The sequence below is a fragment of the Oncorhynchus nerka genome, linkage group LG8, assembly GCF_034236695.1.
Source record: "Oncorhynchus nerka isolate Pitt River linkage group LG8, Oner_Uvic_2.0, whole genome shotgun sequence".
Lineage (NCBI taxonomy): Eukaryota > Metazoa > Chordata > Actinopteri > Salmoniformes > Salmonidae > Oncorhynchus > Oncorhynchus nerka.
The window spans coordinates 65,405,217-65,419,100 of NC_088403.1; the positions used below are offsets into that span (position 1 = coordinate 65,405,217).

A 13,884-nucleotide genomic window follows, 5' to 3' on the forward strand; every position below is an offset into this window, starting at 1 on the left:
GGCTCACTCTTTCTCTATTCCCAAACGCAACTACTTCCAATCTAAGGTGTTGTAACTCAGCGTGTTTGTTTCATGTAGGTAGACCTGGGTTCAATCCCCACAAAACCACCTAACTCAGCAGATTAACCTCATAATTGGTGTTGTTTTTTCACTAATGAATCATATTGCAAATGCACTGTGCATTGTGGTTGATGCTGTTAAAATGATATTTTAAGTAATTTGTTATATTGTAATTCTGCCATCCTTTAGATGGAAGGAAGGGAGTTGGCGTTGCTGACTGTGTCCCGCGTTGCAGTGTGTGGTGGTAGCCTTGCAAACGAGCTGTCAGGAGTGTACCTGGTGAGACAGCGGCCGAAGAGGAAGACGAAGGTTGAGGAGGACGATCATGTGTCTGTGGTGACCGTGATGTACAACCCGCGCTCCGTTCAGCAATGTCAGAGATACATGGAGACAGATCTGAACCTCTGTTTCACCAGCACACACCTCAGGTCTGACAACCCTGACCCTTGACGACCCTAACCCTTGACGACCCTGACCCTTGATGACCCTGACCCTCAGGTCTGACGACCCTGACCCTTGATGACCCTGACCCTCAGGTCTGACGACCCTGATCCTTGACGACCCTGACCCTTGATGACCCTGACCCTCAGGTCTGATGACCCTGACCCTCAGGTCTGACGACCCTGACCCTTGACGACCCTGACCGTCAGGTCTGACGACTCTGACCCTCAGGTTTGATGACCCTGACCCTCAGGTCTGATGACCCTGACCCTCAGGTCTGACGACCCTGACCCTTGACGACCCTGACCGTCAGGTCTGACGACTCTGACCCTCAGGTCTGATGACCCTGACCCTCAGGTCTGACGACTCTGACCCTCAGGTCTGACGACCCTGATCCTTGACGACCCTGACCCTCAGGTCTGAATACACCAGGTGCAATTTCAAAAATTGGTTGTGCCTCAGCAGTTTTTCACTTGCTTATGTCAGTCACTCAATTAGTCATCTTGAAAATTTTAGGTTGGTAGTTAGTCTTGCCAGCAATCTAAACTTGTAGTAATCATGACCGAAAATAACAAAGGCCCTGACCTCCAGAGGGCCAGTCATGCCAAATAATATCCCCCGGCCAAAAAGTGTCCCCCTCTGAGTCACAATGTGATTCAATAAACTATTAGCGTCTGTTGCTATATCAACGGTGTAATGACCTAATGATAAGAATTTTGGAGATCATTACAGCTTAAATTATGTTATTTTCATCATCGCTATTCAAACAAGGCACATTTTCGTGCATAAACTTTGATATTGTTTGGTAGTGTTATGTCATTAATTTATTTTCATCACTCACATGGCAATCATAGACTAAAATACTATTTCTGGTGTGTGGAGGTGGGTGAGTGATGATTCTGCTTGGCACTTGCTCTCAACAGGCAGCCAGTCTCAGAATGGGCACTTTTTTATTTAACTTGGCAAGTCAGTTAAGAACAAATTTTTATTTTCAATGACAGCCCAGAAACAGTGAATTAAATGCCTTGTTCAGGGGCAAAAAGACAGATTAGTTTTACCTTATCAGCTCAGGGATTTAATCTTGCAACCTTTCGGATACTAATCCAATGCTCTAACCACTAGGCTACCTCCCACACAGTTGAAGAGGGAGACTGCAAAGTCCAGGCACCGCTTTGTTTTGAGTGTTTGCAGTGCTAGTGTTTTAGTTAATCTCACATATCATGTGCCCAGTATGATAGATCAAGAAAACGTTCTTAGAACAGAAAATGACAACATGACAATAACAGCAGCTGTAGATGATGTAATGAAAATTGGGGGGTGGTTGGTAATTGAGGACATCAGGTGGATCCACGTCTGGGTGTTGGGCAGAACCACTAGGTCCTGGGGAACAGGTAATTGAGGACATCAGGTAGATCCACGTCTGGGTGGTGGACAGAACCCCTAGGTCCTGGAGAACAGGTAATGGAGGACAGCAGGTACATCCACGTCTGGGTGTTGGGAAGAACCCCTAGGTCCTGGAGAACAGGTAATGGAGGACATCAGGTGGATCCACGTCTGGGTTTTGGGCAGAACCACTAGGTCCTGGAGAACAGGTAATGGAGGACAGCAGGTGCATCCACGTCTGGGTGTTGGGCAGAACCCATAGGTCCTGGAGAACAGGTAATGGAGGACATCAGGTGGATCCACGTCTGGGTTTTGGGCAGAACCCCTAGGTCCTGGAGAACAGGTAATGGAGGACATCAGGTGGATCCACGTCTGGGTTTTGGGCAGAACCCCTAGGTCCTGGAGAACAGGTAATGGAGAACAGGTAATGGAGGACATCAGGTGGATCCACGTCTGGGTTTTGGACAGATCTCCTAGGTTCTGGAGAACAGGTAATGGAGGACATCAGGTGGATCCACGTCTGGGTGTTGGGCAGAACCCCTAGGTCCTGGAGAACAGGAGCAGAGTTAAAGGGAACAGGAGAGGAGACAGAGACGTAAACAAGCAAACACACAGGTTACACTTTACTGGGAGAAAATTGGTTGGATTAGGACTGTGTTATAAATGGGAGATATGTACTTTTCAACACTTTAAAATGGTATAGCTGGTCCCCCTCCGACTCAGAGCACTCTCTCTGTGTCTGTCTAGCGAAGACACCTAGTTAACTAGTTAAGGGCAATTGGAATTACCATAATTGCTTACACCTATCCATTTGATTGATCAGGTGTAAATTATAGCTAGATACCTCAATATGATAGACATATAACTACACCAGTGGAGGCTGCTGAGGGGAGGACAGCTCATAATAATGGCTGGAAGGGAGTCAATGGAATGGTATCAACATTGAAAATTATGTTTTGCTGCGAGGTGGGGGGCCCACCAACCACATTTTGCATTGGGGCCCCAAAAGGCTAGGCCCTGATTCATCCTGCTTCTCTCCCTCTTAGTGGCCCTGTGACAGACAAAATCCCCTATGAGGTCCCAGGAGCTGAACTCCTTGCTAAGTCCTAAAGTCATCTCATATGTATATGTATATACTGTACTCTATATCATCTACTGCATCCTTATGTAATACATGTATCACTAGCCACTTTAACTATGCCACTTTGTTTACATACTCATCTCATATGTATATACTGTACTCGATACCATCTACTGTATCTTGCCTATGCTGCTCTGTACCATCGCTCATTCATATATCTTTATGTACATATTCTTTATCCCCTTACACTGTGTATAAGACAGTAGTTTTGGAATTGTTAGATAGATTACTTGTTGGTTATTACTGCATTGTTGGAACTAGAAGCACAAGCATTTCGCAACACTCGCATTAACATCTGCTAACCATGTGTATGTGACAAATAAAATTTGATTTGATTTGATTTAAAGGCAGTCCAGAGTCAATGGACCTGGTGTTTGACCTCCACAACACTACCGCTAACATGGGCCTGTGCCTCATTGCCTACTCGGACTGCGATTGGATCTTTTTTCACATCTACAGATACCTGCAGGGTATCAGAGCAAATGATCCTCAACAGATACTCAAAGAGGAGATGGAGTCAAATCGTTTGTAATGCATTTTCTCATTGGAGTAGATATGCGCTGATTGAAAAGAGGGGATAGTTATATCCTATTCTAAAATATGGATAAAGGAAAGGTGACGAGGGATAGTACAACCTTTGATATTTTAACTCAGTAGGGTAGAACATGAGGTTGGCCCTTAACTCTGTCTCCAACAATTTGGATAGTAGCCTTCATTGTGTTTTGAACCAGATATATTTTGTTGATACACACAATCACAGTAGAAATAAGATCTGAGATTCCTATGATCTCACCCACATTGTAATGCTGAGGTGATTTCTGTCAGGCTTACCACTGTTGGGACACGTTGTTGTTTTTTTTCACAGAGGGAAAAAAATATGTCTTACATACCTGTGAGGGTCATTCACTTCGACCCTCAAGGAAGAGTATTCTCTCTCTCCCTCTCTCTCTCTCTGTCTCTCTCTCTCTGTGTCTCTCTCTAGCTCTCTCTCTCTCTCTCTCTAGCTCTCCCTCCCTCTCTCTCTGTCTGTCTCTCTCTCTCCCCCTCTCTCTCTCTCTCTCCCCCCTCTCTCTCTCTCTGTCTCTCTCTCCCCCTCTCTCTCTCTCTCTGTCTGTCTCTCTCTCTCTCTCTCTCTCTGTCTCTCTCTCTCTGTCTCTCTCTGTCTCTCTCTAGCTCTCTCTCTCTGTCTCTCTCTCTGTCTCTCTCTAGCTCTCTCTCTCTCTCTGTCTCTCTCTAGCTCTCTCTCTGTCTCTCTCTCTCTCTAGCTCTCTCTCTCTCTCTGTCTCTCTCTCTGTCTCTCTCTCTCTCTCTAGCGTTCTCTCTCTCTCGCTCTCTCGTCTGTAGGCAAGGACGGCATTGGTGAGTAAATAAGGAGGTGGCCTTCTTTACTGCCATGGTGGTCAAACAGCCTTAGTGGTCTGGTGGCATCTCTCTGTATGTCGATGTTGTGATAGCTTGTTCTGGTATTTCTTAATTTCTTAAGGGGGGGGTTTGTGTGTATCGTCTTGTATTGTTAGGTATTACTGCACTGTTGGAGCTACAGTTGAAGTCGGAAGTTTACATACACCTTAGCCAAATACATTTAAACTCAGTTTTTCACAATTCCTGACATTTAATCCTAGTAAAAATTCCGTTTTAGGTCAGTTAGGATCCACACTTTATTTTAAGAACCTGAAATGTCAGAATAATAGTAGAGAGAAAGATTTATTTCAGCTTTTATTTCTTTCATCACATTCCCAGTGGGTCAGAAGTTTACATACACATAATTAGAATTCGGTAGCATTGCCTTTAAATTGTTTAACTTGACCTTTTGTTCCAGATTTCCTCCGGAGAGACACGAAAGTACCAAGGGACTGAGCCTCTCTATCCATTCTTCATTAATGAATGTGCGTACTATGAGAAGGGCATAGCTCTCTCCCTGGCAAGACAGAGAAGTGTGGGGATACCGTCCATCTGGTTGGAGAGTGAAAAAGAACAGGGAAAGTGGAAAAGTGCGCCAGAAGAAAGAGGAAGAAATTGAGGAGGAAGAGGAGATGGACGAAGGCTATCAGAAGCTAATGGAATATGGAGAGTGACTAGCTAAATGGACAATACAAATCAGAGCTAATTTCAAGTTCTTGATATGAACAGTAGATTCAAAACACACCTCAGGAATAAGGTTGTCAAGTGAGACACATTGTTCAAATGTTATGAACTTCAAAAGTGTAAAAAATAAAATCCTTTACTGAAACGACAGCATTTGCTGATAAAACGCTTCAATACACACGCACACACACTAACTTAGTATGACATCATCAGCTCACAATTCAACATTTTCCACACTTGCTCGCTACTCCAGGATATCTCTTGGGAGATAAAATACATTCACAACAGATTTACTGAAGCACATACATACCATATAATTTGCCATATGAACTACATTTGAGGCAGGAAAGATGGGAGGCTACCATTTGTTTGATTTGCATTTGCCAGGCAGAAAATATGGTTAGAACCATTTGTTTTAAATATTGAAAAAAAAAAAAAAAAGAATCGACATCATTTTGAAAAAGCTTGACTCATCAGCTACTTTAAGTCCACATTCTTTCATAAATCTTACCTTTCATAACGCATACGTTTTCAGGAAACATTGACTGCTGTCATATCATGTATATGAATACATGCAGACCTTATAGACACACAATTTAAATTAATATGTTTCCAACTACTCTATTCTTCTTGACGGTCAAGGGTTGATCAGGGTATTTGTCAGACATTAATCTTCACTTGCGAACAGTTAATTGTACATTGTAGACTAAATACAGATGAAATACCTACGAATAATGTTAATAATAATAATAATATCGTTGCAAAGCATTTAAAAATAGGATCCCAAAAATAACTAGTATTCGAAGAAAAAGGATCATTAACGTTTTTCATACGACCACATTAAATACATTCTTGACATAATAAATTAGTATTAACAGTTCACAGTTTAATCTTCGCATTTCTTTGAGATTATTAATACAAGCCCATGCCATAGAAGTGGCATTTGTAGGTGATGTAAAAATGAATAAATTAAGTAAACAAAAAAAACATAAATAACAAAAAATGTAACACAAATCAAAGTATTGCTCAATAGTGAGCAATAGTCTACAACGGAATGTAACGTCATGTGTACAAACCAGAACCTTCGTAACAAAGTGACATTGTCCACTATTAACCTAGCTGTACTGTGGGGGTAATACATTACCACGAAGTTCTGCAGAATCTTACAAATCAATCAAAATAATACTCCTGATAAAAAGACTAAACAAAACAAATCTCTTAAAAATCAACAAATTACTTACAAAATATCCAAACACAACCACTACAAACAATATGTATCTTTCTATAGATTGTCACTCAAAAGGAAATATTTGTAGCTTATATTTTTCCATTTGTCCTGGCTATGTCCAGGTTCTAAGGTCGAAATACAATTTGAGATACAGTACCAGTCAACAGTTTGGACACACCTACTCATTGAAGGGTTTTTATTTATTTTTACTATTTTTCTACATTGTAGAATAATAGTGCAGACATCAAAACTATGAAATAACACATATGGAATCATGTAGTAACCAAAAAAAATTGTTGAACAAATCAAAACATATTTGATATTCTTCAAAGCAGCTACCCTTTGCCTTGATGACAGCTTTGCACACTCTTGAAGTTCTCTCAACCAGCATCATGAGGTAGTCACCTGGAATGCATTTCAATTAACAGGTGTGCATTAAAAGTTTATTTGAGGAATTTCTGTTCTTATTAATGTGTTTGAGCCAATCAGTTGTGACAATGTAGGGGTGGTATACAGAAGACAGCCCTATGTGGTAAAATATCAAGTCCATATTATGGAAAGAACAGCTCAAAAAGCAAAGAGAAATGACAGTCCATCATTACTTTAAGATATGAGGGTCAGTAAATCCGAAAACCAAAAACCATCAAGCACTATAATGAACCTGGCTCTCATGAGGACCACCACAGGAAAGGAAGACCCAGAGTTACCTCTGCTGTGGAGGATAAGTTCATTAGAGTTACCAGCCTCAGAAATTGAAGCCCAAATAAATGCTTTACAGAGTTCAAGTAACAGATACATCTACACATCAACTGTTCAGAGGAGACCATGTGGATCAAGCTTTCATGGTTGAATTGCTGCAAAGAAACCACTACTAAAGGACACCAATAATAAGAAGAGACTTACTTGGGCCAAGAAACACGAGCAATGGACATTAGACCGGTGGAAATCTGTCCTTTGGTCTGATGAGTCCAAATGTTTTTGGTTCCAAGCGCCATGTCTTTGTGAGACGCAGAGTAGGTCAATGGATGATCTCCGCACGTGTGGTTCCCACCATGAAGCATGGAGGAGGAGGTGTGGTGGTGCTTTGCTGGTGACACTGTGATTAATTTAGAATTCAAGGCACACTTAACCAGCATGGCTACCACAGCATTTTGAAGCGATACGCCAGCCCATCTGGTTTGAGCTTAGTAGGACTATAACTAGTTTTTCAACAGGACAATGACACAACACAACCTCCAGGCTGTGTAAGGGCTATTTGACCAAGAAGGAGCGTGATGGAGTGCTGCATCAGATGACCTGACCTCCACAATCACCTGACCTCAAACCAATTGACATGGTTTGGGATGAGTTGGACCGCAGAGGGAAGGAAAAGCACCCAACAAGTGCTCAGCATATGCGGGAACTCCTTCAAGACTGTTTAAAAAACATTCCAGGTGAAGATGGTTGAGAGAATGCCAAGAGTGTGCAAAGGTGTCATCAAGGCAAAGGGTGGCTACTTTTGAGAATCTAAAATTGAAAATATATTTTGCTTTGTTTTAACACTTTTTTGGTTACTACATGATTTCATATGTGTTAATTGATAGTTTTGATGTCTTCATTCTTTTTCTACAATGTAGAATAAGAAAACCCTGGAATGAGTCGGTGTGACCAAACTTTTGACTGGTACTGTAATCAAATGTTTGGACTAAACTTGAATCACCATAAACATATTTCTTTCAGAACGGTTTGATTTTCCAAACATGGGCCAATAATATTTCTTGCTAGTACATATGAAAGTCGAATGGAAGCATATCTGACTGTGGTTGGTTACGGTTTGGAAAGTCTATTATAAACAATTATATGCTTGTTGGTCTAACCAATGGTACATTTTGTTCTGGGTCACACTGTTTCCCAATTTCAACTCCCTCACCCTTACACTAGGCACTTTAATAGATCTGAAATGATTGGATAAGCAACTGTGTGAAAAGCAATAGGCTGAAAATCCCAGTAGCCTATCAGAGGGCAAAGATGAGCATTTTCTATATTCTTATTCAGTTATTTGAAGATCAACAAGTATCATGTGGTTGGAATTATGGTTTTGATTTGGAAATGTGCCTATATAAAAACAGATAGTCAGGCACCAGCAGGCCTGGTCTCTATGCTACCCTGTAGGCAGTCATGCGGTAGTAGTTCTGACTGTGGCTGCGTGCCGCCCACACCAGGAGAGCGGCAGCCATCATATGCAGTGGGGACGAGATGAGGGCCAGGTAGAGCGACCAGCCCAGGGAGCCGTCCACCTTGTCTGGCAACACAGAGACCCTGTGGAGGAGATCCATCCCTGCCAGGTAACAGCACACTGTGGCTAGAGTACACAGCCCTTCAGGGAGAGCAGGAGGAAGAGAGGGAGAGGGGGGCGGGAGTCAGGTATATGCAATTGTTGTATATTTCTAAAAGAAATCAAGGATGACTTTTTCCTTCAACTATTGCAATGGTGAGTCTTAAAACATGATCTCAAGGATAGCTGCATGTTGTTTTTTCCCCCACTTTTATTTAACCAGGTTAAACCAGTTGAGAACAAGTTCTCATTTACAACTGCGACCTGGCCAAGATAAAGCAAAGCAGCACAAAAACAACACAAGGTTACACATAAACAAACGTACAGTCAATAACACTACAGAAAAATATATGTACAGTGTTTGCAAATTTAGAAGAGTAGGGAGGTAGGCCATAGAGGTGAAATAATTACAACTTAGCATTAAACACTGGAGTGATTGATGTGCAGATGATGATGTGCAAGCAGATATACTGGGGTGCAAAATAGCAAGAGGGTAATGAGGTAGTTGGGTGTGCTATTTACAGATTGGCTGTGTACAGGTTCAGTGATCGGTTAAGCTGCTCAGACAGCTGATGCTTAAAGTTAGAGAGGGAGATATAGAACTCCAGCTTCAGTGATTTTTGCTATTCGTTCCATTGGCAGCAGAGAACTGGAAGGAAAGGCGGCCAAAAGAAGAGTTGGCTTTGGGGGTGACCAGTGAAATATAACTGCTGGAGCACGTGCTACAGGTGGGTGTTGCTATGGTGACCAGTGAGCTGAGACAAGGCGGGGCTTTACCTAGCAAAGACTTATAGATGACCTGGAGCCAGTGGGTTTGGCGACGAATATGTAGTGAGGGCCAGCCAATGAGCGCATACAGGTCGCAGAGGTGGGTAGTATATGGGGATTTGGTGACAAAACGGATGGCACTGTGATAGACTACATCCAGTTTGCTTAGTAGAGTGTTCTATTTTGTAAATGAAGTCAAGGATCGGTAGGATAGTCAGTTTTACTAGGGTAAGTTTGGCAGCATGAGTGAAGGAGGATTTGTTCCAAAATAGGAAACCGATGCTGGATTTAATTTTGGATTAGAGATGCTTGATGTGAGTCTGGAAGGAGCATTTACAGTCTTACCAGACACCTAGGTATTTGTAGTTGTCCACATATTCTAGGTCAGAACCTTCCAGAGTAGTGATGCTAGTCGGGCGGGAGGGTGCAGGCAGCAATCGGTTGAAGAGCATGCACTAAGTTTTACTTGCATTTAAAAGCAGTTGGAGGCAACGGAAGTAGTGTTGTTTGGCGTTGAAGCTCGTTTTGAGGTTAGTTAACACAGTGTCCAAAGAAGGGCCAGAAGTATACAGAATGGTGTCGTCTGCGTAAAGGTGGATCAGAGAATCACCAGCAGCAAGAGCGACATCATTGAAATATACAGAGAAAAGAGTCGGCCCGAATATTGAACCCTGTGGCACCCCCATAGACACTGCCAGAGGTCCGAACAACAGGCCCTCCGATTTGACACACTGAACTCTATCTGAGAAGTAGTTGGTGAACTGGGCGAGGCAGTCATTTGAGAAGCCAAGGCTATTGAGTCTGCCGATAAGAATGCAGTGATTGATAGAGTGGAAAGCTTTGGCCAGGTCGATGAAGACTGCTGCACAGTACTGTCTTTTATTGATGGCGGTTATGATATTGTTTAGGACCTTTAGCGTGGCTGAGGTGCACCCATGACCAGCTCGAAACCAGATTGCATAGTGTAGAAGGTACGGTGGGATTCGAAATGGTCGGTGATCTGTTTGTTAACTTGGCTTTCGAAGACTTTAGAAAGGCAGGGCAGGATGGATATAGGTCTGTAGCAGTTTGGATCTAGAGTGTCACCCCATTTGAAGAGGGAGCAGCTTTCCAATCTTTGGGGATCTCAGACGATACGAAAGAGAAGTTGAATAGGCTAGTAATAGGGGTTGCAACAATTTCGGGCAGATAATTTTAGAAAGAGAGGGTCCAGAAAGTCTAGCCCAGCTGATTTGTAGTGATCCAGATTTTGCAGCTCATCAGCTGTCTGGATTTGGGTGAAGGAGAAGCGGGGGGGGGGGAGTACTGCAGGGAGTGCTGAGATGTTGGCTGGGGTAGGTGTAGCCAGGTGGAAAGCATGGCCTGCCGTAGAAAAATGCTTATTGAAATTATTGATAATCGTAGATTTATCAGTGGTGACAGTGTTTCCTGTCCTCGGTGCAGTGGGCAGCTGGGAGGAGGTGCTCTTATTCTCCATGGACTTTACAGTGTCCCAAAACTTTTTGGAATTAGTGCCACTAGAAACAAATTTCTGTTAGAAATAGATGATGAACAGTCAGTTATATGAATCATCTGTGTAGTGCAAAAGCAAAAACCAAAATGTGCACAACAATGTGGTCCCCAGGACCGAGTTTGGGAAAAGCTGGACTAGTGTATGCGACAGCTATAGAATTCACTATTCCACTATAGTAGAACAAAGTTGTGGTCAATAGCCATGGTGCCTAGCACTGAAATGCCCTTCTGGAAACAATGAAGAAGCGTACAACTTATTATAAACTGGGTGGTCCAAGCCCTGAATGCTGATTGGCTGACAGCTGTGGTATATCAGACCGTATACCACAGGTATGACAAAACATGTATTTGTACTGCTCTAATTACATTGGTAACCACTTTATAATAGCAATAACGCACCTCTGGGTTTGTCGTATACGGCCAATATACCACGGCAAAGGCTCTGCGTTGCATCGTATCTAAGAACAGCCCTTAGCCGTGGTATATTGGCCATATACCACACCCACATGGGCCTTATTGCTTAAGAAGAGAATGATAAGGACAATACAATGTTTAATAAATCTCTCACCAGCCAGCAGGTGGAGCATTCCTATGCCCAGGGTGGGGGTGAGACTGTGGCAGAGGCAGGCACAGAACCCTATCAAGCCTGCCAGCACCACCAGACCTAAGGAGATTAATGGCAGTAGGAACTGGCACCTCCACAGGTCTGCACACAGATAGGGATCCAAGTTAGAACTCAATAGGCTGTAGAAACTCTCACACACAATTCAGATAGAAAAAGCATGAGCATCCACGTGCATACAATCATACTCTGTCTATTATTGAATATCACAGACGCCAGGTATAAGTTATTTATGCATTGCATAATGCATATCACACAATGTGGCCATAAGCCAGGGTGAACCAACTCCAGTTCTGGAGAGATACAGGGTGAACCAACTCCAGTTCTGGAGAGATACAGGGTGATCCAACTCCGGTTCTGGAGAGATACAGGGTGATCCAACTCCGGTTCTGGAGAGATACAGCGTGATCCAACTCCGGTTCTGGAGAGATACAGGGTGATCCAACTCCGGTTCTGGAGAGATACCGGGTGAATCAATTGTGTTCATATTGTGTTGGAACAAAAGCTTGCACACCCCAATTGTTTTCCAGGCCTGGAGTTGGTGACCCCTGGCATATAGCATAAGGCATTGAGCATAGCATAGCATAGCATATGACAAAAGCTGGGTGAGGTAACAGATCAATACATTGTAATTTGCAAAATAAATCAATACAGGCTTACAGGTCCGCAGCATGTCCTCTCCACTGTTGTGGTTCCCTGGCTCTTTGTACTTTGGGGTAAACTGCTGTGTTAACGTGAAGCTAACACACTTCATCACCATCTTTGGATCTGAAACAGAGGAGAAATTGAGAAATAAAAAAAAGCATAAATCATGCCCTGATAAAACCATGGATTTGAAAAACAAATTGTTTTGAGGAAATCCGTGTTGACTGAGTTTATGGGAGGAGATTAGGTTGTACATACCCGACTCCTTGTACCAGTGGGTATGAGATGGCACCAGAACGCAGCGCCACCAGAGGCCTATGGTCCCGTTGAGACGGAAGAGCGTGTCGCTGTAGGTCTTCTCATCGAATTCCCCGTCCATGAATTCATCATGCAGCGACCGCAGTTCGGATATGTTGGCCTCGCCGCGCACTGGGGGACTAGTGTACTGGTACCAGTGCTGCGTCCCAACCGCTACAGACAGGTACACCGTAGCCAGCACGCTGAGCACACAGCTGATAACCAAAGCCGTGGCATACCGGTTGTCAACCATTGTTTACCAACTGAGAGATGCGTCAAATAGGAGATTATAGCAAAAGCTTCACTTCGCCTCTTCCTCTCTGATTATAGCTACCGGTGGCGATGGCCCCGTCACTGCGTGTTTTCCAATACCCGCGCCAAAGTAGAGTAGGCAGGCTCAAGCAACGATTCAGGAGGAAATCCTGCGATGTAATATTATCCAATCCACTCAGAAATGGCATAGATGTAGACTACATAAAACACGCCTTTACTAGCTGCCTTGTTCATATCCAACACTGTTTCAACACTGTAGGTGTCCCTGTCGCGCGCAGCCTAGATGCGCCATCTGTTCGCTTGTCCCACTTCTTAAAAATCACTGCTGCATATGGTGGTGGGTGGCCTGACGATGCGACAGATTATTTGGCTACCCCGCCTGTTGTACAAGTACAAAACAAACACATACGTGTTATATCATACTAAATGAGTAGTAGCAAATAATAAATGTGTCATTATTTTCTCTTGCCGGTATCGCCTACACTTGTTTCATGACGAACAGCACCTGCGAATTTAAGCTTGTTAAGAAAGATTGTAAACACATACATCCATGCGTTTTCCTTTTCCGGCAGGCGGCAGTGGAATGCTGGGTATTATAGTTTTACTCATAGCTCGAAGACAGTGTCTGAGTAGTGAGGCTAACGAAGCCGACTGTTGACTAAAGTCGACCCACCCCCGCATTTAATCCAACCCCGCTCCATCAGAGAGGTGCGGGGGTCTGCCTTAATCGACGTTTTACGTCATCGGCGCCCAATGCGCCCCGTTTGCATTTTGTGTAAGTGATTTAAATTCAAGTTTAAACCATACATTTTTAGGCCTAGACCTACAATTCTCTTCTTGAAAATGTCTAATAATCTGAATTATTGAATAAAATAGAATATCCTACTCCTATAGAGAAGGTAGGCTACGATACACATAACTATATGGAAATGAGATATGAACTGAATATATGAACTGAATTTAATTATTTTACCTGTAACCTTAACTCAAATATGACCAAATAAATAACAACGTTTTTGTCTAGGAACTGATGCAGGTTGTTGTTGATTTTTGCAGAGTGAGGGTTTGAGTTTTAGGACTGACTGCTGCAATTAGTTGCCTTTCGGGTCCTTTAG

General features: G+C 43.1%; 1 protein-coding gene and 1 pseudogene across 2 annotated transcripts; one reads left to right on the forward strand and one right to left on the reverse strand.

Annotated features, from left to right (window-relative positions):
* Positions 1-249: 249 nt before the first annotated feature.
* On the forward strand, positions 250-7,975 carry LOC115125767 (N-acyl-aromatic-L-amino acid amidohydrolase (carboxylate-forming) A-like; annotated as a pseudogene).
* On the reverse strand, positions 4,735-13,356 carry LOC115125766 (claudin domain-containing protein 1-like). Of its 2 annotated transcripts, XM_029655331.2 has the most exons (4): positions 12,458-13,349; positions 12,215-12,322; positions 11,501-11,638; positions 4,735-8,694 (listed from the first exon to the last, which is right to left on the reverse strand). In XM_029655331.2, exons 1-4 carry the CDS (start codon positions 12,747-12,749, stop codon positions 8,474-8,476), a joined length of 759 nt encoding a protein of 252 aa, XP_029511191.1. In that variant the 5' UTR covers positions 12,750-13,349; the 3' UTR covers positions 4,735-8,473. The 2 variants fall into 2 exon arrangements, with proteins under 2 accessions (XP_029511191.1, XP_064878060.1); XM_065021988.1 differs by having other exon boundaries at positions 12,215-13,356.
* Between the last annotated feature and the right edge of the window lie 528 nt (positions 13,357-13,884).